Below are 21,612 nucleotides of genomic sequence, written 5' to 3' on the forward strand. Positions count from 1 at the left end.
AAATAGTACACAACAGACAGGATAGAAGAGCAGACCGAATTGCCCGCCGGTCTTTCACATCGTGGAGGCTTCATGCCCGAGCGCGATGAAACAAATACAACATAGACAAATCCATCAGTGAAATACCCACAACCCCAACCCCACAATACAGCACATTTAAAGAATCAAGTAAAAAAGGTCAAGTAAAAATTTGCTCTCAGAAGGTCAACTGCGAGCCTCCGATCAAGCTTGCCCGGCCGCCACGGAGGGTGTCGCCACGTCCGATGGATGCGAAGCATCATCAAGACCGATTCATCACAGAGCAAAAAGTGAGCCCACCACCCACCTTCTCCCCCGAACCCACTTCACCAGAGTCCACAGCACCAGGAAATACAGATCCCTTATATCCGTTGCTTAAGCGAGCGCCGAGGCTTGAGAAGACGAACGCCCACTGTGTCCGAGAAAAGACCCCTGGTGTGCTTCATATCTCTGATGTGCTCAAACGGTCGCCCGTGCAGCATCCCCTACTTCTCTCACCAGCACTGGTTCCTCCTCTTCATGTGTCCTCACTGGCTTCTTGAACCGTGGCAGCCCGCTGCCCTTCCTCCTTCAGTGCCGCTCGTCACAGGTGAGTCTGCTGTCGAATGCCCCCGCCAGTTGTTTTTATCGTTCCAGGTGAGTCTGGTGTCGAAGATTGTGTAAAGTGTAGCATCCCCCTACTTCTCTCACCAGCACCGATTCCTCCTCTTTACGTGTCCTCACTGGCTTCTTGAACCGTGGCAGCCCGCTGCCCTTCCTCCTTCAGTGCCGCTCGTCACAGGTGAGTCTGCTGTCGAATGCCCCCGCCAGTTGTTTTTATCGTTCCAGGTGAGTCTAGTGTCGAAGTTTTTTAAAGTAAGGTTGGTTGGGAGAGGGAAGAGAAAGAGGGAAGGAGGAGAAGTAAGAGAAGGAGGGTATTTATATGATGGGGAAACACGACAACTTCTGAATTGGGAAGGCACCTCGACACCTACTTGGCGACCGCACTTGAACTAGTAAACTGAAGGTCACTTCTTTGTCAATTGTTGAGATAATCAAAGCTATTCTCCAGGGCTCCAAGGCTCAAGGGCCCCTGGAGAACAACAAGTTTACTTCGGCTACTTGAAACACCTATATCTCTGCAGCTGCATCCCACCGCAGGCTAGCAGACCTCGACATCGTCCGAGCCACATAATACAAGCACATCGGCGATAATAAAGTACGAACGGATACCCTAGTCCCCCAAGGCCATATAGGTTCCAGGGTAGCTTTTAAGGTTGCGGCTGTTACTGGGGTAGAGTCAACATAACATGTATGGGTATCATGAAGTGATTTTTGGTAGTATTTATAGGTAGTCTATTAGAACAATATGCAATATGCACCCGGGAGACGCAAAGTAACAAAATATAAGGGACAAACAGCAAGGTCAGTAGATGGCCCAAAAGGCATTAGAAAAGAGGACAAATGCGCCCAAGACAAAATGACAACGAAATATGGACAAAGAATGAGAAATATTGACAAGAAATCGGCACACAATTTAGTTGCCACCCTTCGACTTCTTCCCAGGAATGAGCTTCATCACTGATTCCTTCAGATCCGCACTGCTCCAGCGCTTCACGCGAACAAGGTAGTACATGATAGTAGCGACGAAGATATTGAAACCAATGAAAGCCCACATAATACCAAAGTTGCGCCACCTTTCAGAATAAAAGATATTGGCCGTGGACAGGTACTGATCCGCAACTTCGAGGGAGCAGTAACTGCAGTCACTTGTAGCCTCGGGATTGAGCAGCTTACCACCGGCGGCAGCGGCATACTGCATGAGGTACTGTCCGCAAGTCTGACCGGAGGGCGGATCGAAGACGGCTAGTTCGGCGGCCGAGCATACCACCTGGCGATTGTGAAGCTGTGTGCTGGCCATGCCGCCGACCCAGTATGTGAATGGGGAGACACGGTACATGAAGATCCAGAAGCCGGGAAGGGCAGATGGGGGCTGCATCACACCGCAGAAGGTGAGAGACATTGCGAAGAGAAGAACGACAACTGCACTAGCGGTTTGTTCGTCTGGGAGACCGGCAATCACCATGTGGGTGAAGGTACTGGCGTAGATGAAGAAGATAATGCAGAATAGGAGGACGGTTCCCTGAGTCAGTGAACTGGGGACTCCAACGACAGCATAGAAGTACGAGGCGTAGGTCAATACACCCATGACGACCATGAAGGGGATCTCCACAATAATGTTTGCGATGAGGAAGGCTTTCCAGGAGTAGGATTTGCTGGGACGTTCACGTCCCTCGTAAAGCGATCGCTGGCTGACAAACACGGGCATGATCTGGTGAGATTAGTGTATGTTCATTTGCTTGAATTTGGGTTGCATACCTGTTGGGCCAATGACGAGAAGATTGTACAAATCATGAAGAGAGAGTAGATGACGGTCTGCATGCCTTGCAGCGAGGTTTTGGCACTGTAGAAAGAGAAACCAATGAACAGACCAGAGACAATTCCAAGTCCCCATTTCGCCAGAATATAGGACGGCATGCGCCAGTATTGCTGGAACACGCGATATGTGACCTGTGACAGTTGGAACATGAACGGCATAGCGAATTCAGAGTGGCTTTGTGCTGAATCATCGGCGGAGGGGGGTTGGTGTTCCTTTTCTTTATGGATTCGATCGATTTCAGTCTGGACCTGCTTGCTTTCATCGCTCTGCTTCCACACATCGTACCAGTCCTGGCCCTTGTTATTCTGACCAGCGTTGACAATACCAAGCATGTATTCAGCTGGATTCTCGTCATCCGCACACTTGCGAGCACCGTTGGATTCGAAGTACTCGAGCATTGTGCTCGAATTTTCTCCAACCGGACCGAAGTACACAGTCTTACCGCCTCGTGCGAGGAAGAGCAGCTGATCGAATTGTTGGAAGAGCATGGCGCTGGGTTGATGGATTGTGCAAAGAACTGCTTGGCCGTGCTCGGCAAGCTTGCGAAGGAATGAACAGATAGCCCAGGAACTCTGAGAGTCGAGACCACTAAGACATAGTTAGTATTTGGAAGGAATGAGAATTTGTCGGACAGGGTACTTGCCTGGTAGGCTCGTCCAAAAAGAGTAGCAGCTTGGGTTTGGCGGCCAATTCGACACCGATAGTCAACAGCTTGCGTTGCTCGACGTTCAAACCCTCACCTGGGACACCAACAATGGCTTCGGCAAACTCCTCCATCTTCAACATTTTGATAACGTCCTCGACATAGTCGTACTTCTCCTTAACCGAGACGGAGGCTGGCTGTCGCAACATAGCACTGAATCGCAGAGACTCACGCACAGTAGCAGTATCGAGGTGAAGATCCTGTTGCTGAACATAACCTGTCTTTCGCTGGAAACTCTGATCCAGTCCATGGCCATTGACAAACATATCACCGGTGATAACGCCCATTGATGTGCGGTGCGCCAATACATCAAGCAAGGTCGTCTTACCAGCACCGCTGACACCCATAAGTGCAGTCAGGGTTCCAGGCTTGACCCATCCAGAAACGTTATCCAAGAGACGACGTGGCTCGCCCTTAATCTCGATATCATAAGACACATCGCGCCAAGTAAAGGTATCGGTCTGAGGTTGGATGGCACCCATTCCCTTGTCCTCTGTACCCGCAGCAGGCTTAGCTTGAGATAGCTTGGTGCTTTCAACATCGGATCCAGACTTATGATCCCGGCGGAAACTGGCAGGCTCGTGACCGCGACGGAAGACCAGAGCTTCGGCGGTGCTTGTAGTAGCGGAGTTCAGCTCGCTTGCGACAAAGTAGATAATCATGAAACCGATCAAGAAGGCTATCAGGATACCAAAGTTTCGCCAGACGTGGGAATAGCTGTAGTCGTAGTTCAGTTGAATGTACCGGTCACCGCTGACTGTTCTAGAGCCTGCTTCCGAACCTGCCGCAGTGCAACTGAATGCACGGCCTGATAGGTCGGCGTAGGACGGAACGTAGGATGAGCAAGGAAACTCGCGACCATGGAACTCGTTGGCAATCAGTATCTCGAAGGCGTAGTAGATGGGGTTGAGATAATGAATCCATTCGAACCACGGATGCATCGACGGAACAGGGAGGACGAAACCGGTGTAAACAACGAGGACCAAAATCATGACACCTGCCAGACCCATTGCCTGTGAGATAGTCTTGGTCACAGCAGCTAATGTGCGGAAGATTGCACTCATGACGAATGTGATGATGAAAGTGATGAGGAAGTAGAGGAAGAAGTTGGACGCTTCTCGTTTCAGACCGGCCAGGAAGTATAGGATGATGTTGAACACGACGGACAATGCAAACTTGACTGGTATATCACTGATCACGCCGGCAATAGCTTCCGTGGCAGGATGATAAAAGGCAAAGGAAGCATGTTTTTCGACAATTGGGCGTTGCGAGTAGAGACTGTTGATTTCGGACATTGCTGTGAGGGCATTGAGAAGGACGGCAAAGAACAGAGTTGCACCTTTTGAGGTAAACCCTGCAGTTGCATCCGGAGTCCCGTAGAAGACTGATCCGATGATCAGAGCCATGATAATATTAGTGACTACCACAGAGATGGTCGAGGCGGCGTCGTTCCAGAGTCTTTGATAGGCGCGGATGGTGTTGAGTTTGATTTGCATAGGAACACTGATGATGTATGGAGACTTGGGCCGGGTGTGTTTGGCCTGAACGCCACGCTTCCATTGCTGGAAATCAGCGAGGGCTTGCACATCCTTTCCGATGGGGTTCTTTCCTTCATATTCAGCAGTTTCATTCAGCAATTGCTTGTATTCAGGTGACTTGAGCCATGCAGTCTCGAAGTCCTCAGGCGTACGAGGAACACGATTTTCCATGCCGGGCTTAGTTTGTCGCTCCTGGGGATTTGTAATCGAAGTGAGGAAATCTCCAGTGGTCTGTCGAGCAGGGCAAACCCAGCCCTGCCTCTCAAAGTAGGACTTGGCTGCGGCAGCAGGTCCGAAGAAGATTTGGTGGCCTTCGTAAAGTACAATCACCTTGTCAAATATATCGTAGATGCTCTGACTTGCCTGATAAGCAGCAACTGCATGACACGAGCCAGTAATATCAGAGGACAGTCGCAGAGCCTCGACAAACTTCAATGCCGTGGCGGAATCCAGTCCTCGAGTAGAGTTGTCCCAGGCGGCGATTGGAGCATGGGCTACGGCCATCTCTGCGATACTGACACGCTTTCGCTCACCACCCGAAACACCACGGATGAAATCGTCTCCGACGCGCGTGTTATATGTGTGACTCAATCCAAAGACAGCCATGGTAATCTGAGCCACGTACTTGGCAAACTCCGCGCGCGACATGCCTTGGAATCGATGGGAGGGAGTTCGTGTTGCAGCTGCAAACTCCAGAGTCTGACCGACGGTCAAATGAGGGAAATGTCTGTCAACCTGCACAATTCAGAATTAGCAATATTTTCATTGGCGTGGTCGATGTTGGGACCGTACCTCTTGGTTGTATACTAGTTCGCCCTTGAACTCTTTTATCATGCGAGATTGAGGAATCCCTAGAGACTGTTAGTTCTATTATAGAATGCTGGAGTTTGAAACTTACCGTTGTAATGAATGACACTGTCTTTATCCAAATTCAACCCATGCAGCTCTCCAGTCATAGACTTCAGAAGAGTGCTACAGCCAGCACCTGGTCGACCTAGCACAAGCAACAGCTCACCACTTTTCAGAATACCATTGAAATCCTTGAGAATTCGCCTTTGAGGAGATTTTGATTCACGAATGATCTGGGGCAACCGAAAAGGGGCAGTCAGGGTCGAGGTGACTGTATCTTGGAACTGCAGCGCAGCGCCCGATCCATATACATTGAGCTGTTTGAAAACGACGTCCGAGGTGTGTCCCGAGTGGCCCTCCCGGTTGATATCGTTGAAGGCCGCCTTGAGCCATTTCCGCAAATCGAACTTTCCGGATTGGGGGTCGAGAGCTGGATCTTGTTGAGCGAGGACTGCAAGGTTATCTGTGGTTCCAAGAGTCGATTGTCGGCGTGACCGTGCAGTGGCTATTTTGGTGAGGGTCTCGACATCGACTTGGTCGATTAATTCCATAGGAGAGTCGCCGAGAGTTGATGCGTCTCCGGTATGGGGTGGACTTTGTTCATCCTTTTCCCTAAGCTCGAAGGAGCTTGTCTCGGATGTCATCGTGCCGAGATAAAATGGGAATCGAGCACAGGGATGTTTATACAGATATTTGAGAACAAACTATAGTAAAAAACTATTCAAGGGGGAGGGGATGATCAGGTATTTAAAGTCTGGGCTCTGTGGCCATTTCCGTTTCTAGATGACATCTTCCATTGTAATAGCAACTGTGGGTCGGGCTCGGGTGTCGGAGCAATTGAAGGAATATATGAGTGGAGTTGTGCCTTGCTATGATCCGAGAGCTATGATTTGGTGGATCGACATGAAATTGATCTAGCAGGTTCCTTCAAGTTTGAAACAGGGGAGGCTAGTCGGCGTAACTACGTCCTGTGCTGCCCTACGATATCATTGACGCCATTCAAACTTAAAAGTCTCTAAGCCCCGGGATGAGTCAGCGGGACTTTCCAAGCTGGACCCGGGAGACCGGGAAACGGATCTTGACGATCCCGAGCCCCCCCGCCCTCCGACATTGGGCTAGGCACCAATAGACGGCACATGCATTATGTGCATAAATCTAATTATGCCATGGGCTATTCCGTATTTGGTAAAGTTTGCGAGGATCCTGGAGGTCTGAAGTTTTCCCGCCCCACATTTCTCTGGGATGTCCCTTTATTAATCCACAATTAATTATGAAAGACCCTGTAGCAAACATTCGGACGAAAATTCGGTTCAAATAATTGGGCCTGTATCGGCTCGGGAACACGTCGGCACGTTTGCATTTTGAAACCAGATTCCGGCATCTCCCCGTACTAGGGCTCCTATTTACAATTCGTCTTCGGGACCTGTTACGCCCGAACGAAGTAATTCTTACACGAGGATGCCTGTACTGTATGTTGCACAACGCACCCCGATATGCCGGATCGTACATCTGATGGCGTCAGTGTTTGCTGTCATAATATTTATTTGTATCATTTTTAGAATCCTAGGTCATTCATGGCCACCTTTTGATCATATTTTTCCTGGTGGGGCGCAGATTACCCCGGCATGCCATCCATGTTCGAAAGTTCCCTCTGAACAAACACCGTTTTCGATAGACTATTGATCTCGCCGTCACGCTATCTATAGTACTAAATTAATAAATAGTGGCATATGGTGGACAGCCCACGGAATAGCTAACCGTATATGTAACTAGTCACCGTTAGTCTCGTAAAATAAGCTGTGATTATGTAGATCACATGCGATCACATGTTATCACATGCTTAATGATTATTCTTTGCTGTTTGCAGGGTTTGACATTGCTCCATCCTATATAGGGTTATCCCTGCCCTTTCTGGTATTTTGGATTGACTGCACTCTTTACTCAAAGACCTGGCACATAACGACTAATGGAAGAGTCAAACCATTTCTACAAACTATGTCCATAACAAGAACTAACTGCAGGATCTAATTGTAATGTTTACCTACTGAGCTAATATACAGCCTAAAAATAGTGGACAGAGAGGTCATACAGGGTTATATCTACATGGGTGGTAAATCAAAAGCAAAGGACAGAACGAGTCTAAATGATTTTGAATAGTGCTCATTGTTCCTTGTTCATGCAAAGAAATTTCTTCCACATTGCCTCCGCGAGTGTTGAAACTCGAGCGAGAAAGCAAGCTGAAAGTAGATAGCACACCACAACCACTGGAAACCAGTGACAAAAGGGCTTTGGGAACAGTGTCCAGAAAATACGGAGTTGACCGGTGCTGTCAAATGTGGAGGCGGTTGGATCTGTAAGCCAACTTGGACGTTTCATCCCTTGGGTGACTGCCGAAGTTGTACTCATGGTAGACCGGGCTTATTCAATTTAAAGACCAAATGCTGCCAGCTAGAAGAGGAAGGACTATATATCAGGGACGTCAATTTTGCTTAGCCACACTTCAAGACTGGCGTAACTGTTACAGAGGAGCTCGCTTGACCCTCTGATCGTTCAGATCTTGCTATAAGACACATATCTAAAACCTTACTGCTAGAAAGTCTGCTAGAAAGAGGATTTAAATGGAGACAACCTGTCCTCTGTTCAAAGAAATAAGGCGGGTTTAAAATAAAGCTAAAAAGCGGTGAAGGTAAGATTTTAACAAGGTCACCAGAAATCACGTGGCTGTTCAGTCACATGACACTTTACGCTAACCGGTGAACTCACCTGGACACCTGGGCAGCTCCAAGGGCGCTGACCTGTAGTCGAGCTCAACGCACACACGTGTGCTGATCTGCCATCAGGCCGTTTTGCCCCTAGCACCATAAATTGCCGTACAGCCAGATTTCTATTTCTGCCACTATCCTTAACCATATGGCACCCATGCATGCAAACCCGATATTTTTCCATTCTCGTGGCCACACTATGCGAGTATCTCGCGTTCTGGCGATTCGTGACAGCCGTCGCGCAGCCTTCGAGCAGACCTGATATTAGCATGAGGGTTGCACGACTTGCATAAGACCCGTGTATACTGCAGTACTCCCCAATGGTTAGTGCCAGGGACTTATCCATCTATAGTTAGGGCCCTGTGCGGAAGGACCACTTGTCGTCTACTTCGTCCCTTTTGGCGCATTTCTGAGGCTGAGGCAGACGAGCAAAGCTCAGATAACTATTAATAACTTCATGACACAACTAATTAACAAAGAGAATTCAAGCAGCTGGGTTTTGGCCCCTAGCTGCCATCTTCACGGTGGGCGCTATTCATCCAGCTATACGAGGTGCAATGCTGATCGCGCTTCACGATCATCCCATTGGTTCTTTTCAGGCTCTGGCGTCCTGCCAAGGCGTCGAAATAGGCTCGTTGCGCTGGGGCTGAAACAATAGTGTAAGCGTCTCCCGTCAAAGGGCGCTTGCTCCAGGGGATTTAAACGAACCCTTCCTCATATCGTGCAGGAAAGGTTCATGTTCGGCTGGAAATTGTCCTTGAGTGTTCATTATCTGAGGCTCCGATTAAGTCACGTGCCAGCATCACCACGCAGCAATGGCGTTCTCTTTTCCTTTGTACCTCCTCCTACCGCTCCTAGTCACTGTTACGAGCGCCCAATCCACTTGCCCCGAGGAAGAAATAGTTTACTCGCCATTTCGACCTTGGTTCAGCTTCAATTATGGCCCCGAACCGGGCGACTGCTGGAAGGCCGCCATCTGCACACTCGGCCAGGCCGACCCAGCCCGCAATCAGCAATTTGCAGCCACAGCACTAGTAATGGGCCTGCTACCTATGGTCTTCCGAGACATTGCATGGCCTGAAAGAAGAGTCGTGCTTGTTTCATCGCCCCTCCCTACCCTAGCAGAGGTTGTTGTTCGGGCGCTGGGGCTTGAACCTGTCGTTAAGGGGGGTGTGGCCGGGTGGTCGGATGAAGATAGCGAGCGCTGGGTGGATTGGCTGCGCAATAGCTCGATTGCAGGGGCGGCGCTGCGGTCGAGATATCGTGCCATGGCGCTGGTGTTTGCTAGTCTCTTTGCGCTGCTGGCCGCGTATGCAGGGTTGGCGCTTGTAGAGATCTACTCGAAGCGGACTGCATTGGGCTGTGTATACCCTATCATTGCGCTGACTTGGTGTCTTGTTGGTGTTATTCCCGCTGCGATCCATGCGCTCTTTGAGAGCTTTCGGCGGAGAGGAGTGAAGAAGGGCTCGGAATCGGGCGATACTAGGGCGTCCGCGGTGCAGGGGGCAGACCAGCTATGGCCTGTCCAGATGTCGTGGGGAATTTACTATATTATCGGAACTTTGGTGTATACTTCCATCATGGCGGTTACACCGTTGGAGCTGTTTGTTTGGGTTGTTATCATGGCTGTTGTGTCGGGTACTGGGAAAATGCTTGCACTTTATATCTGCTTGATGTTGAGGAGTCCGGCATGAGAGGACTGCGACTCGAACTGGGGTAAGCTGCTGCGTGGGAATCTCCTTACGTCGAAACCATGAGTGTATGTGTACTTGAAATGGTCCATAACAAATTCAGGTCTGTGGATTCGCCAGATACCTGCAATATATATCTATAGAAATACCCGCCGTCTTTACCTCCTTCTAATTGGAAATTACCGCTACCGTACCCTGATTTTTATTATACATATCTATTTCTATATATACTCCCCCACTGTATTAACTTAGATTAGGTCGGCTGGGTGGAACGCTAGTGGGGTTTCAAGGTTCAATGCTCAGAAAAGCCAATAAGGCTAATATTGTTCGAATGCGCTTTGGCCCCATAGACATACTCCCGAGGTCCCTTCTTTCTTTACCGTTTCGGGAATGCACTTCCGGGTGGCCCTTGCCAGCAGTGCCACGAAGCCACCTGCCACTCCGTGCGCCGAGCGCTGGGCGTCACATTGACCAGACGTACCTTCGTATTGTCGCCAATTGAGCCAGCGATGTAGGATAATCCAACAGCAGCTAGTTCAGGGCTAACTTAGGTTTCTGTGAGTCCGAGTCGTCGCTATAAGAAAATATTTATAGGGCGACATGAAGGCACTGAAGCATGGAAAGAGCAAGAGTCTGTTTTGAGATTAGGGATTCTGAGTGTGTTGAAATAATGTAGAATATTGACAACCAAATATCAATCAACCTGTGACCTCGAAAAGTGATGAGACAGGATTTCCAAGGTTGACATCAGCGGGGAAGATCGGCTCCGATCGGAGGCAACCTTGGAAACTTCGAAGCTTGGACTTCCCCCGGACTCCCCCTCTTCCTCATCCTGACCTCAGAAATATAATCTCACCATGGCAATCGAGTCACTACGCGAAATCAACGAGTATAATCTACGAACATTCCGGCGCCACTATGTCTCCGAGATCTCAGGCTCGCTTGGCGACCTTGGCACATTCCTGCCTATCGCGATTGCGCTAGCTATCAACGGCACCGTCTCTCTTGCCAGCACATTAATATTCTCGGGGATTTTCAATATCCTAACGGGTGTATTTTTCGGTATTCCGCTGCCAGTTCAGCCGATGAAGGCCATCGCCGCAGTTGCCATCGCGCGTAGTTTCTCAAACGGCACGATCGCTGCGGCGGGGATCTTCGTCGGTGCCTGTATCCTTATTTTCAGCGTGACGGGTATCTTGCGCTGGTTCACCGGTGTAATCCCTATCCCGGTTATTAAGGGTATCCAAGTCGGGGCGGGGTTATCTCTCATCATCGCAGCCTGCAGCAGCATGCTGCATCCGCTAGGTTGGATCAGCCCCTCCTGGGCCGATAACCGTATCTGGGCAGTTGCTGCATTTGTTGCACTTCTGCTCACCAATATTTATCGTCGAGTACCCTATGCGATTGTCGTGTTAGTGCTGGGTCTGGTATTTGCTACTATTCGGACTACACTGGCGGGGCATATGCCCGGTTTCGAAGTGTGGCATCCTTTCGCCCTTGTTCCGACCCCGCATCAATGGCGTGTCGGTGCAGTGGATGCTGGTATTGGCCAAATCCCTCTTACCACGCTCAACTCTATCGTGGCGGTCGTCCACTTGGCGAATGATCTGCTGCCGAATGTGCGCACTCCATCCATCACCCACGTCGGGCTGAGCGTGGCCGGCATGAACTTGATTGGCTGCTGGTTCGGTGCTATGCCAGTCTGCCATGGCTCTGGTGGTCTTGCGGCGCAGTATCGGTTCGGAGCTCGCTCAGGAGCAAGTGTGATATTCCTCGGCCTGTTGAAACTTCTTATCGGCTTGCTCTTCGGAGAGACATTGGTTGACCTGCTGAAGCGCTTCCCAGCTGCCTTTCTCGGCGTGATGGTGATCGCGGCTGGTGCAGAGCTGCTTAGCGTGGGCGAGAGTCTCAACACCACTGGTGCTCGAGACCTCAAGCAGGCTGATGGTGGCCTTCTGTCAAATGTAGGGCAGCATCTTGGTCCTGTTCTCACAGATGAGGAACGCAGTCGTCGCTGGACCGTCATGATGGTCACTGTGGGACTATTGGTAGGGTTCAAAAATGATGCGATCGGCTTCATAGCTGGTATGCTTTGCCACTGGTCCTACGACATCCCAAAATGGTGGGAGCAAGCGCGCAGCCGCTGGTCAGAGGGTCGTTTGCGTCTACATGACTAAACATACATTTCATACAATAGCATCGGAAACCGGGGGTTTATAACCTCCCGACATCCTTCACATATTCATGAAGACCTCACCAGATATATTATTTTCAATTTATACATAGCAGGTACATTTACCTACTATAAGCAAATGCAAATATTTAACACTCACCCTAAAACTGGACATTCCTAGTATCCACATCACTGTCTCTCCGCAGCCTTGTACCCGTACTAGGATCCTCATACGGGCGGTTCTCCTTTGCCGACGACGATAGGCCGTCCGCGGCAAAATCCACATCCCGTCCGATCCTCCGACCAGCAGCATCCCTCATCTGTCGATGACGTCTAGTAACCCCACCGATATCATACTCGGATTGGTCATTATAAGTACCGGTCACGGGGTCATAAACCCTAGACCCCAGCGGCGAAGAAGCCACATTAAACGAATCGTTCTCGCTGGCCCCATCCAAGAGTTGAGCCGCCGAACCACCAAAATCAGCCAGGACACGGGGCGTGGAAGCTTCGGACGTGTTATTTTGGGAATCTGGAACATCATCGTCTAGCTCGGTGATGCGTCTTATCCCACCTGCAGAGGTACCACCTGCGGGCTCCGGTAAAGCCAATAGTTCCTGGCCTGTGTTGTCGTATCTGCGTTCCTCAACGACTGCTGGTTGGCCTAGATCTTGCTGGGCCGTACGTACGACTGTCGTGCCGTCGGCCTCGGTGTATGAGGTTGTTGAATACCTGTGTCCGGTTGTAGTCTTGCCGTCGCTGCCGTTGGTTGTGGAACTGTAGTAGTACGAGGAACTTGTGAAAGAGTCGGACATCGTGGTGAACCGTAGTGCTCGGTGGGATATGGGAGAGGAAAAGGTTTAACTGGTCCACTTTTGAGTGATTTGCAGTTGAGTTTGTTTACTTGGGTGAACGGAAGGGTTGATACTGATCTTTTGGAGGCTCTTTTTACCGTTGGTTTGCTTGTAGAAGCGTCCCTGTGGGAAATGTTGGCATCGGCACTGTGGAACTTGTATTGGTAGCTTTCGAAGTTCAACATGTTCGATTTCGATAAGTTTATATAGTTCGTCTTGTCTTGTCCTGTGGCAAGTGAAGCTTGCCTCTTGCATCATTGCCTCATGCGGCAACTAACCTCTATGGCAGAGGCAAAGACCCATCGGTGTCGCCGAGGGGTCTGGAGATACCCCACGAGAATTGAGCCGGGGAAACAGAGCATAGATTGAGCGTGTGAGCGTTGTCCATAAAGGCCGCGTGCACGGATAAAGCCCCAGATAAGGTACTGGGCGTATCAAAATGGCTTATCACTCCCCCGCTTTTGAACATCGAAACCAACTCATCTCCAACTCTGGAACATAAAGCACCCTATGGCTGGACTTACCGAAGCTCAAGTTGCCTCCTTCAAGGAGAACGGGTACCTCGTCCTCCCCGACTACCTCACCCCAACCGAGGTCACCGCTCTCCTCGCCGAGACAAACAAACTCCTCGAGGAGTTCCCACTAGAATCCCACCCCCTCACCCAGTTCACAACGGGCGACGAAACCGCCGAGCATGTAGGCGACGACTACTTCCTGGACTCGGGTGATAAGATCCGCTTCTTTTTCGAGCCAGACGCATTCGGCACCGAGCCGGATCCATTAACCGGCCGCGCCGCGCTACTGAAGCCCAAAAACCGCGCCGTCAACAAGATCGGTCATTCGCTGCATACCTTGTCGCCTCCCTTCAAGGCCGTATCTCTCAACGAGCGGAACGCTGCTGTGGCGCGGTCTTTGGGTTTCGTCGATCCTCGCGTGCTGCAGAGTATGGTTATCTGCAAGCAGCCCTCGATTGGTGGGGCTGTGCCGTCTCATCGCGATTCGGAGTTTTTGTATACGGATCCGCCTTCTGCCGTAGGCTGGTGGTATGCGCTGCAGGATGCGGGACCGGCGAATGGGACGCTGGGTATGTACAAGGGGTCGCATACAGGAAGGAAGGGTGGACACATTGCTAGGAGATTTGTGAGGAGGGAGAACGGGACGGGAACGGAGTTCATTGAGAATCGGGGCCCCTCGCTCCCCAAAGGCATGGAGGAGGAGAAGAGTTCGGAGGCTTCAGATGAGGATCTGGAGATTCTTGATATTAAGGCTGGATCGCTTGTGCTCATTCATGGAAATGTTTTGCATAAGAGCGAGAAGAATACCAGCCTGAATAGTCGGTATGCCTATACCTTCCATGTTATCGAGGGCGCAGAGGGGTGGGAGTATGATGCGCGGAATTGGTTGCAGCCCCCTGCTGGCGGGTTCTCAAAGTTGAATACTTGATACACAGAATACGAATGAATGATGTTACGGTCAATAATGGTAAATAGTTCGACTTTTATTCTTTATGCAAATCCTGTACAAAAGATGGCCCGCCATATACACCGAGTGTGCGAATCCCAGACACCCCGAACTCCAAGTTGCGATTCAAGGCCGTCAGATCAGGTTGCCTTCAACATGTCCAGCATTCCCTTTGTTTGCCACGCTTGTTGGGCCATCTCCACTTCATCGCGCACGCGGCGGTGCAGACGCTCAACCATCTTGTCCACCTGGGCGGACTGGCCCAGGTTTCCAGAGTAGATATCGAGAAGGTTCATGGCGACCTCGACGCTGAGTTCGACCAGGCGGGGTTCGCGGATGTTCTTGTGAACCCACTGCAGGACGGGCTGGAGGGTGACCTCATCGCGGTCCTTTAGAGAGGCGCGGAGGGCGGAGCGGTGCCGCAGGGCCGTAAGCAGTGTAAGTTGTGCAGTCTTGTCGGCCGAGCTGAGAACTTGGTCTAGCGCAACAGAGTAGCGTGCCTTACGGAGGTCATTCTCCCAAGGCTGCTCTCTCTTCCGCTTCTTGCGGTCCTGGCCCTCAATGACAATCTCCACACCTTCTCCGATGAAATCGCGTCCACGCAGACGCTTTTCCCATCCAGAGCCACGGGCCTTCTTCTTCTTAGCGACTTCACGGTCGTGTTCCTCCAGTTTGCCCTCCAGCAGAGCTGCCATTTCCTTGCGGCGCTCCCGCTCCTTGATTTTCTGTTGACCAGACAGGCGGGTCTTGATAGACAGAAGACCTGACTGCATACCAACAGCAATGTGCTTATCCTCATATTCGGTTCCGGAAGTAATCGCGCGCAGAGAGAGAATGGGCGACGGGTATTTGGATCCAGAGACAGGGTTCCACCCTGTGGTCTCAAAGACTTTCATGTGTCCATCGAGCGCACCACTGAGCAATCGCTCACCATTGGAGGCCAGCGCAAGGGCAGTGACAGTCTTTTGGTGGCTCTGGATCATGTGCAGCGGCTTACCAGCCACAATATCTAGCACCGCGATCTTGTTGTCGGCCGCGGCGAGGACTGTAGTTCCAGCGGGCATGGGCAGAACGGTCTCGATCGCCGCACCCATCTTGAACGTCATAGCGGCACGGTTTCCAACTCGGGGATCCCACAGTCGAACAGTACGATCGTATGAGCCCGAAACCACCAGACCAGAAGAAGCCATCGAGCCAGGCATGAATGCACCACTGCGCACATAATCGCTGTGGCCGACGAAGGTGCGCGCACTAGTTTGCGACGGCAAGTCCCATAGCCGCACTGTACGGTCATCACTAGCTGTGAGAACTGATGTGGGGTCACTGGGAGAGAACTTGGTCACCCATACGGGCTGCTTGTGGTCCTTCCATGTCTTGAGGATAGCGCGCGACTTGGAATCGAAAACTTGCACAGCACCGGTGTCGTCACCTGTCACCAAGACACGTCCGTCCGCTCGAACATCAGTACCGCGCACGGTATCTTCGAACCGTGTCAGTGTCCGCAGGAGTTTCCGTGTGCGAATCGAATAGATCTGGACTCGTGCGCCTGTTGTCACGGTGAAGACATCGGGCGGTTGTGTAAGAGAGGGGAATGCCGCGGCAGAGGAAGGAATGGAAGGTTGAGTGATGAGATTAACCGGTCCGTTGGCCGGTGACGGAATCAAGAGGGGATTTTTGAATGTCCGCCAGTATTGTTGCTCGGGCGTTAACTGCGTCGAGGGTAATGAGGCGAGCTTGACCTGCTGCAGAGGCAGGACGGGCGCCGCCATGGTTGCAGTGGTGAATAGACAGCAAGTTGTTCAGGGGGTGTTATTTAGGTAGTCAACCCAGGATGAGCAATGGGAGGGAGGAAAGTTAAGCCGACTAGAGTGCTATCATGAAGTTCATGAAGACCATCTTTTTTCTGCCGATCAAAAAAGTTCGTCTCGCCCAATCGGGAATGGTGGCGGTAGGTGTGAATGCCTGAGGAATCAGGCTATAATATTTGGCCTGAGGCCACATCCCAGAAATTAGGCTCTTGGCATATCCACCAGCGTCATTCTTGACTTTACCTGTGCACCAATGGTATGTGACAGGCTGACAGCCGCCAGAGCCTAGACTGGACCCCTCGTGAGAAGATTCCAGAGTAAAGATAAATTTACAAGAAACCTCTACCTCGATGCTTTTGGATTTCCCGATCTCCACCCACTACAGGTTCTCTTCATGAGGATACAAACACCATGCTCCAGGCCACTCAGCTTTCCTCGGCAGACCATCTGCATAATATTCCGAATTGACAGGTGACATTTGCATCTTCCATTTCGGGTAATCTATTCTGTCCGGAGTATCGATCCTTGGTCTTGTATGTTCACCATCATGGTCAATCAACCTCGAGAGATCTTCGAGTAAGCCTAACTAACGCCTTCCATCAATTGATCCGCCTATAGATAAACCGAAATCTGATTATTCGTTGTACGCCGCAGGCTTCCATATTTTAACCATCGTGTCATGGTAATAATAGTAACCCTGGCAGGGATTGATTGCCCCACGAACCCACTTGAGGCAGTGAGGCAGGCAGCATCATTACCTACATGTAGGTAATCACCAAAGTATCTGGGCGGGGGAGTCAGTAGGGGATGATGCGTGGAGAGCAGGTGAACGAGATAGTCTCACTAATATTGCCAATGTATGACATTCATGCAGTACCACACAAGGCATACCTAAAATCCAAGTCACATTATAACCATGATGATCAGGACTGTGAGTGGTCGCTATGGCAATCCGGTGGGGGCGAAACGGAGATCCATCGTGATGCAGCTCCCAAACCCTAAAGGTGGGGGAGCCGCGACGGCTTGACAGCTTATTGAAGCTCCAATGCAGCTGAAACCTGATTAGAAACAGGAATTCGGAGGAAACAGGGATGACGATCTTGTCTGGACCGCCTAATGGTCGGCAATGCACGCGCTGTCCCACTAGAATGCGCAATGTCTGCACATGCAAATCTGCGGTGGCTGGGGATTCCGATCGAGCTGAAGACCCACTGGATGTGGAACCTTACTCAGGTTGGGCAGAGGGTTTGAATGGCATCATGCAATGGATTGCAATATATATGAGGATGTTAATATAGATTGAAAATAGAAATGAGACAGTGAACTCCGTAGAGATCAAGCCAGTGCTTCAGTTGGAGGTTGTTTACTCGGATGATGCAAGGTCTGTGTATCCATGGTATGGTCCAGACACCGCCAGGGGTAACAACCAATCAACTCCCCAGATCTGATACAACCCCAGCCACCTCCAATACCTGCATCGGACATTCCACTGCCTTTTCTCTTTTCTTCTTCCCCTCTCCCACTGCATTGGCTTGATGGTCTTTCCTGTCTACATCCAATATACCCATTAACAACTGGGTTAGCAATGTCGAAGATCTCCAAGGTCAACCATGCGGCGGGCATCTTCGCTGACATCTCCGTCGATGGCCCCGTTATCGGTACCTTGGTCGCTATCATTGACCGAGCCAAGAATCTACCCAACCGGAAGACTATGGGCAAGCAGAATCCCTATGCTGCAGCACGATTAGGCAAGGAAGCAAAGAAAACACAAACAGATTTGCGAGGAGGACAAACTCCTAGATGGTAAGCTTTTGGCCTGATAGATGTGGGAATCGAAGCTTACTTCTCTAGGGACTCGGAACTCCGATTCACCGTACATGAATCTCCCGATTACTTCAAACTAAAGGTCTCTGTATTCAATGACGATAAGAAGACAGACCTGATCGGCGAGACCTGGGTCGATTTACAAAACTTGATCATTCCGGGTGGAAGCCAGAATGATCACTGGCACCCACTTCAATACCGTGGGAAATATGCAGGGGAAATCCGAATCGAAATGACCTACTACGACACTAGAGAACAGGACGAGGTCCTAATAGGACGCCGACAAGAAGCCGCTGACCGAGTCCAAGGCAAAATCCCCAGTACTCCAAGCAGTAATACGGGCTTGTCTGGTCCGCGGCAATTGAAAGATGTCAAGCGACGACCCTTGCCCAGTGGTCCCCCAGGAGCCCCGGCAAGGCCGGCTCCTCTGGAACAAACTCACTCTGCGCCTTCACTTCACCACCCGGCCCCGTCGAGGCCCATCATTCCTGAACACTCAAACACCATAGCGACTGCTCCAGACACTGTCTCCCATGTCCCGAGAAATTCGGAGCCTGCTTACGATGCATCATCTTACCGCGCACCTTCTCCTGTCCCGCCCCCATCTCGGGGTGGGTACGATGGTGCCGATAACACTCAAGAATGGGACACCTCAGCTGTTGCCCCTCTCCGCCGACAAATTACTCACGAACTGCCTTATACCTCCAATGAAGTTACTGATAGCACATACGACTCACGTCTACTACAGCAGCACCAGCAGCACCAGCAGCAACAACTACAGCATCAGCAATTGCAGCAAGAACAGTTGCAACAACGACTCCAGCAAGAACAGCTACAGCAAGAACAGCTACAGCAACAACAGCTGCAGCGAGAACAACTGCAGCGAGAACAACTGCAGAGGGAGCAACTGCAGAGGGAGCAACTGCAACAGCGACTCCAGCAAGAACAGCTCCGGCAAGAGCAACTGCAGCAAGAACAAGTGCAACTGCGGAATCACCCCGAGTATGATCAACCACCTTCTAGAGACTATCGCCTCGCCAGGCAAAGCCAGTACGAGGCAGATCCCCGTGAGGAAGTGCCATACCATTCCACACATCACGATCACTACGCTCAAATAGAGCAACCCCGGTATAATCCGGACCCTATGCCATATGGGGCGATGCATGCACATGGGCTGCCAGCTTCAGACTTTATGCCTTCCTCCATAGGGCCAGTGGGTGATCCGCGGTACCATTCGCACAGAGTTCGACCTCTGCAAATCACAGCTCATGGTCATGACTACCACCCAGAGTACGCCGGAATGCAACCACGAGTAGAAGATGAAGATGATGACGGACCTCCCCCTCCTCCGCCAGCACACCGGTCACGAAGGTCGCACTCTCAGCTACCTAGCCCGAAAACCTCGCCCCAACCTTATGCAGCCTACGTACCCCAACCTAATTCTCGATCCTCGGTTCCCCATCTGCCATCGAGCATGTCTACCTCGTCCCACCGCGATCGCTACCAGGAGCCTTCTTCAATGGGAACCTCCCCCTCCATGCCCGCAAGCCTAGTCGCAGGTTATGAACCGCAAGAGTCATCTGAGACAGCAGCACTTGAGCGATCAGCCCCCAGACGCAGCACACACTGGGACGATGAGATGATGATTTCCCAGCCGCCCGCACCAGTTCCTGTGCCAGCACCCGTCCACTACGATGCCCCTGTCTACCCTCTACGAACATCCCCACGACCTATTGAACAAAGGCCCACTTCTAGCAGAGGTGGCTCTGTCAGCCCTGATGTGCGGGCTGTGACCCGGAAGTCAGTCAGTCCGCGACCCTCCTCCTCAGACGTTGGGGGTGGCTCTTCAATCCCTTTCTCGCCCGACTCCTATATCTCTCTGAACCCGAATGCCTCTCACCCTCCCAGCCGAGGTCCTTCGCCGGCTTACGACACGCCTTCGCAAGCTAGAGATGCCGTGATACGTGGAAAGACTGAACCCCATCGAGACGTGGATCACCCAATCATCGGGGATGATGGTCGTGAAATTGACCCCTCTGACCATCTTCCCACCGATACGTGGGCACCCGAACCAGAAAGGAAGAACCGCAAGCCTGAGGTTATTATCCGCTTCAAACACTCGCCTCGGCCAACTTCTCGAGGCAACGACTCTCCCTCATCACGCAGCACAGGCCCGCCACGTGTCGGATTCAGAACGGAGACCACTACCTATCCGTCGGATCGTCCAGTCCAGTACACGCCCACCCATGTGCACGCAAGTCCAGGGGCACTGGTCCGAACCCCGCCTCGGCCAGACTATGCGCGTGAGCGCTCCGACAGCTACACGCGAAGTCGGGCGTACAACACACCCACTTCGGTTGAGCGGCCGCGCTCTTCCCGAAGTTCTGTCTCGCCATCTCCGGGGTCTCGATCGCCGCTGTATGACTACAGCTCAGGCCCTCCAATTCCAAGCAAGGTGCCAATCACCGGAGGGAGCCCAAGCTACCCCGTCATGTCTGGCAATCCAAACGGCAACGTTCGCATGGATGCCCTGAGTCGAGAGCTGAGTACGATTGACATTGGCTCCTCGGCGTGCAGCCCTGCCCGGGGGGCCGTTCGGAAATATGTACCAAGACAACCAGCGTCGATGGGCTTCGCTAGGTAAAACGATATTCTTTCTACACTTATGGATGACTTATGTACGCTATGTCTATTTTGGGCCCTCGGTGGTATATTTCCCTGCAACTTTTTTTCAGACTGCATTGATCTTGATATCCGGCAAAGATGGCGTTATGGATTTGATTTACGGGGGGGTACAGTTCTGATGATGCACACATTTCAGGAATAACCAATGATACCTTAAACCTTGACTCTCGCTAGATGTGTGTTTCTGTAGACTTGAGACTGTGTTTGACAAGTTCGTTGATGTAGCTGCTCGGTGGTCCGACAGTAGTCCCCAGTGTTGTCTATATAAATCTCCCTGATACCCCGGTTCCTCTAGTGCATTTTATTCCACTCTGCTAACTCTGGTTGTCTGTGGTAGTCCGGTTGTCCTTCGCAGCATGCGGTCGTATATGGAGATATTGTGCGAGCTAACAACCTCATTACTTTAACACTCTTCTAGAATCTGGTGATCCCTAACGGATTTAAAACACATGTCCCGCATCTTGTCTCTGCGGATATAAGGACCACCGTCGTACTTAGTACATGGATCATACAGACTCGGCTGCTACAATATGTTACCTGGTTACTAGAGAGCACACACGATGCGCAGCTCATGATGTAGATATTGGGATAGTGATATCTAACTAAGGGAAAAAGTGATCTGAACTCGATCAAGGACAAACATTGTAGGCAATTTCCTGCAAGATTATAAAAGCTCATCCTATTCTGATCCTGCTCTTCCCCCTCTATCCTATCCTCATACTGTTTCCCTTTCTTTTGCCCAACACGTCAAGCTCACACTATCAGACAGCTCGTGCAGCATCGGCAACGAGCTTTGCCATCAAATCTCATCATTAGCTAGGTACGTT

General features: G+C 51.1%; 8 protein-coding genes across 8 annotated transcripts; 5 read left to right on the forward strand and 3 right to left on the reverse strand.

Moving 5' to 3' along the window:
* Positions 1–263: 263 nt before the first annotated feature.
* On the forward strand, positions 264–922 carry N7489_002577 (uncharacterized protein; the record flags this gene model as incomplete). The annotated part of the gene is made up of 4 exons (XM_056708332.1): positions 264–491; positions 571–607; positions 689–799; positions 879–922. The coding sequence occupies 4 exons, from the start codon at positions 264–266 to the stop codon at positions 920–922; spliced, it is 420 nt and encodes a 139-aa protein (XP_056572634.1).
* A 4,607-nt stretch (positions 923–5,529) lies between these two features.
* Positions 5,530–6,171, reverse strand: N7489_002578 (uncharacterized protein; the record flags this gene model as incomplete). The annotated part of the gene is made up of 1 exon (XM_056708333.1): positions 5,530–6,171. One exon carries the CDS (start codon positions 6,169–6,171, stop codon positions 5,530–5,532), a length of 642 nt encoding a protein of 213 aa, XP_056572635.1.
* A 2,933-nt stretch (positions 6,172–9,104) lies between these two features.
* On the forward strand, positions 9,105–9,983 carry N7489_002579 (uncharacterized protein; the record flags this gene model as incomplete). Its single annotated transcript, XM_056708334.1, has 1 exon — positions 9,105–9,983. The coding sequence occupies one exon, from the start codon at positions 9,105–9,107 to the stop codon at positions 9,981–9,983; it is 879 nt and encodes a 292-aa protein (XP_056572636.1).
* An 854-nt stretch (positions 9,984–10,837) lies between these two features.
* On the forward strand, positions 10,838–12,157 carry N7489_002580 (putative sulfate/molybdate transporter; the record flags this gene model as incomplete). The annotated part of the gene is made up of 1 exon (XM_056708335.1): positions 10,838–12,157. One exon carries the CDS (start codon positions 10,838–10,840, stop codon positions 12,155–12,157), a length of 1,320 nt encoding a protein of 439 aa, XP_056572637.1.
* A 157-nt stretch (positions 12,158–12,314) lies between these two features.
* N7489_002581 (uncharacterized protein) lies at positions 12,315–12,968 on the reverse strand (the record flags this gene model as incomplete). Its single annotated transcript, XM_056708336.1, has 1 exon — positions 12,315–12,968. The coding sequence occupies one exon, from the start codon at positions 12,966–12,968 to the stop codon at positions 12,315–12,317; it is 654 nt and encodes a 217-aa protein (XP_056572638.1).
* Positions 12,969–13,517: 549 nt separating this feature from the next.
* Positions 13,518–14,450, forward strand: N7489_002582 (phytanoyl-CoA dioxygenase family protein; the record flags this gene model as incomplete). Its single annotated transcript, XM_056708337.1, has 1 exon — positions 13,518–14,450. The coding sequence occupies one exon, from the start codon at positions 13,518–13,520 to the stop codon at positions 14,448–14,450; it is 933 nt and encodes a 310-aa protein (XP_056572639.1).
* A 158-nt stretch (positions 14,451–14,608) lies between these two features.
* Positions 14,609–16,237, reverse strand: N7489_002583 (snoRNA-binding rRNA-processing protein UTP15; the record flags this gene model as incomplete). Its single annotated transcript, XM_056708338.1, has 1 exon — positions 14,609–16,237. One exon carries the CDS (start codon positions 16,235–16,237, stop codon positions 14,609–14,611), a length of 1,629 nt encoding a protein of 542 aa, XP_056572640.1.
* A 1,624-nt stretch (positions 16,238–17,861) lies between these two features.
* Positions 17,862–20,744, forward strand: N7489_002584 (uncharacterized protein; the record flags this gene model as incomplete). Its single annotated transcript, XM_056708339.1, has 2 exons — positions 17,862–18,079; positions 18,128–20,744. The coding sequence occupies 2 exons, from the start codon at positions 17,862–17,864 to the stop codon at positions 20,742–20,744; spliced, it is 2,835 nt and encodes a 944-aa protein (XP_056572641.1).
* Positions 20,745–21,612: the final 868 nt, after the last annotated feature.

The sequence above is a fragment of the Penicillium chrysogenum genome, assembly GCF_028827035.1.
Source record: "Penicillium chrysogenum strain IBT 35668 chromosome Unknown utg000001l_segment0_segment0, whole genome shotgun sequence".
Classification (NCBI taxonomy): Eukaryota; Fungi; Ascomycota; class Eurotiomycetes; order Eurotiales; family Aspergillaceae; genus Penicillium; species Penicillium chrysogenum.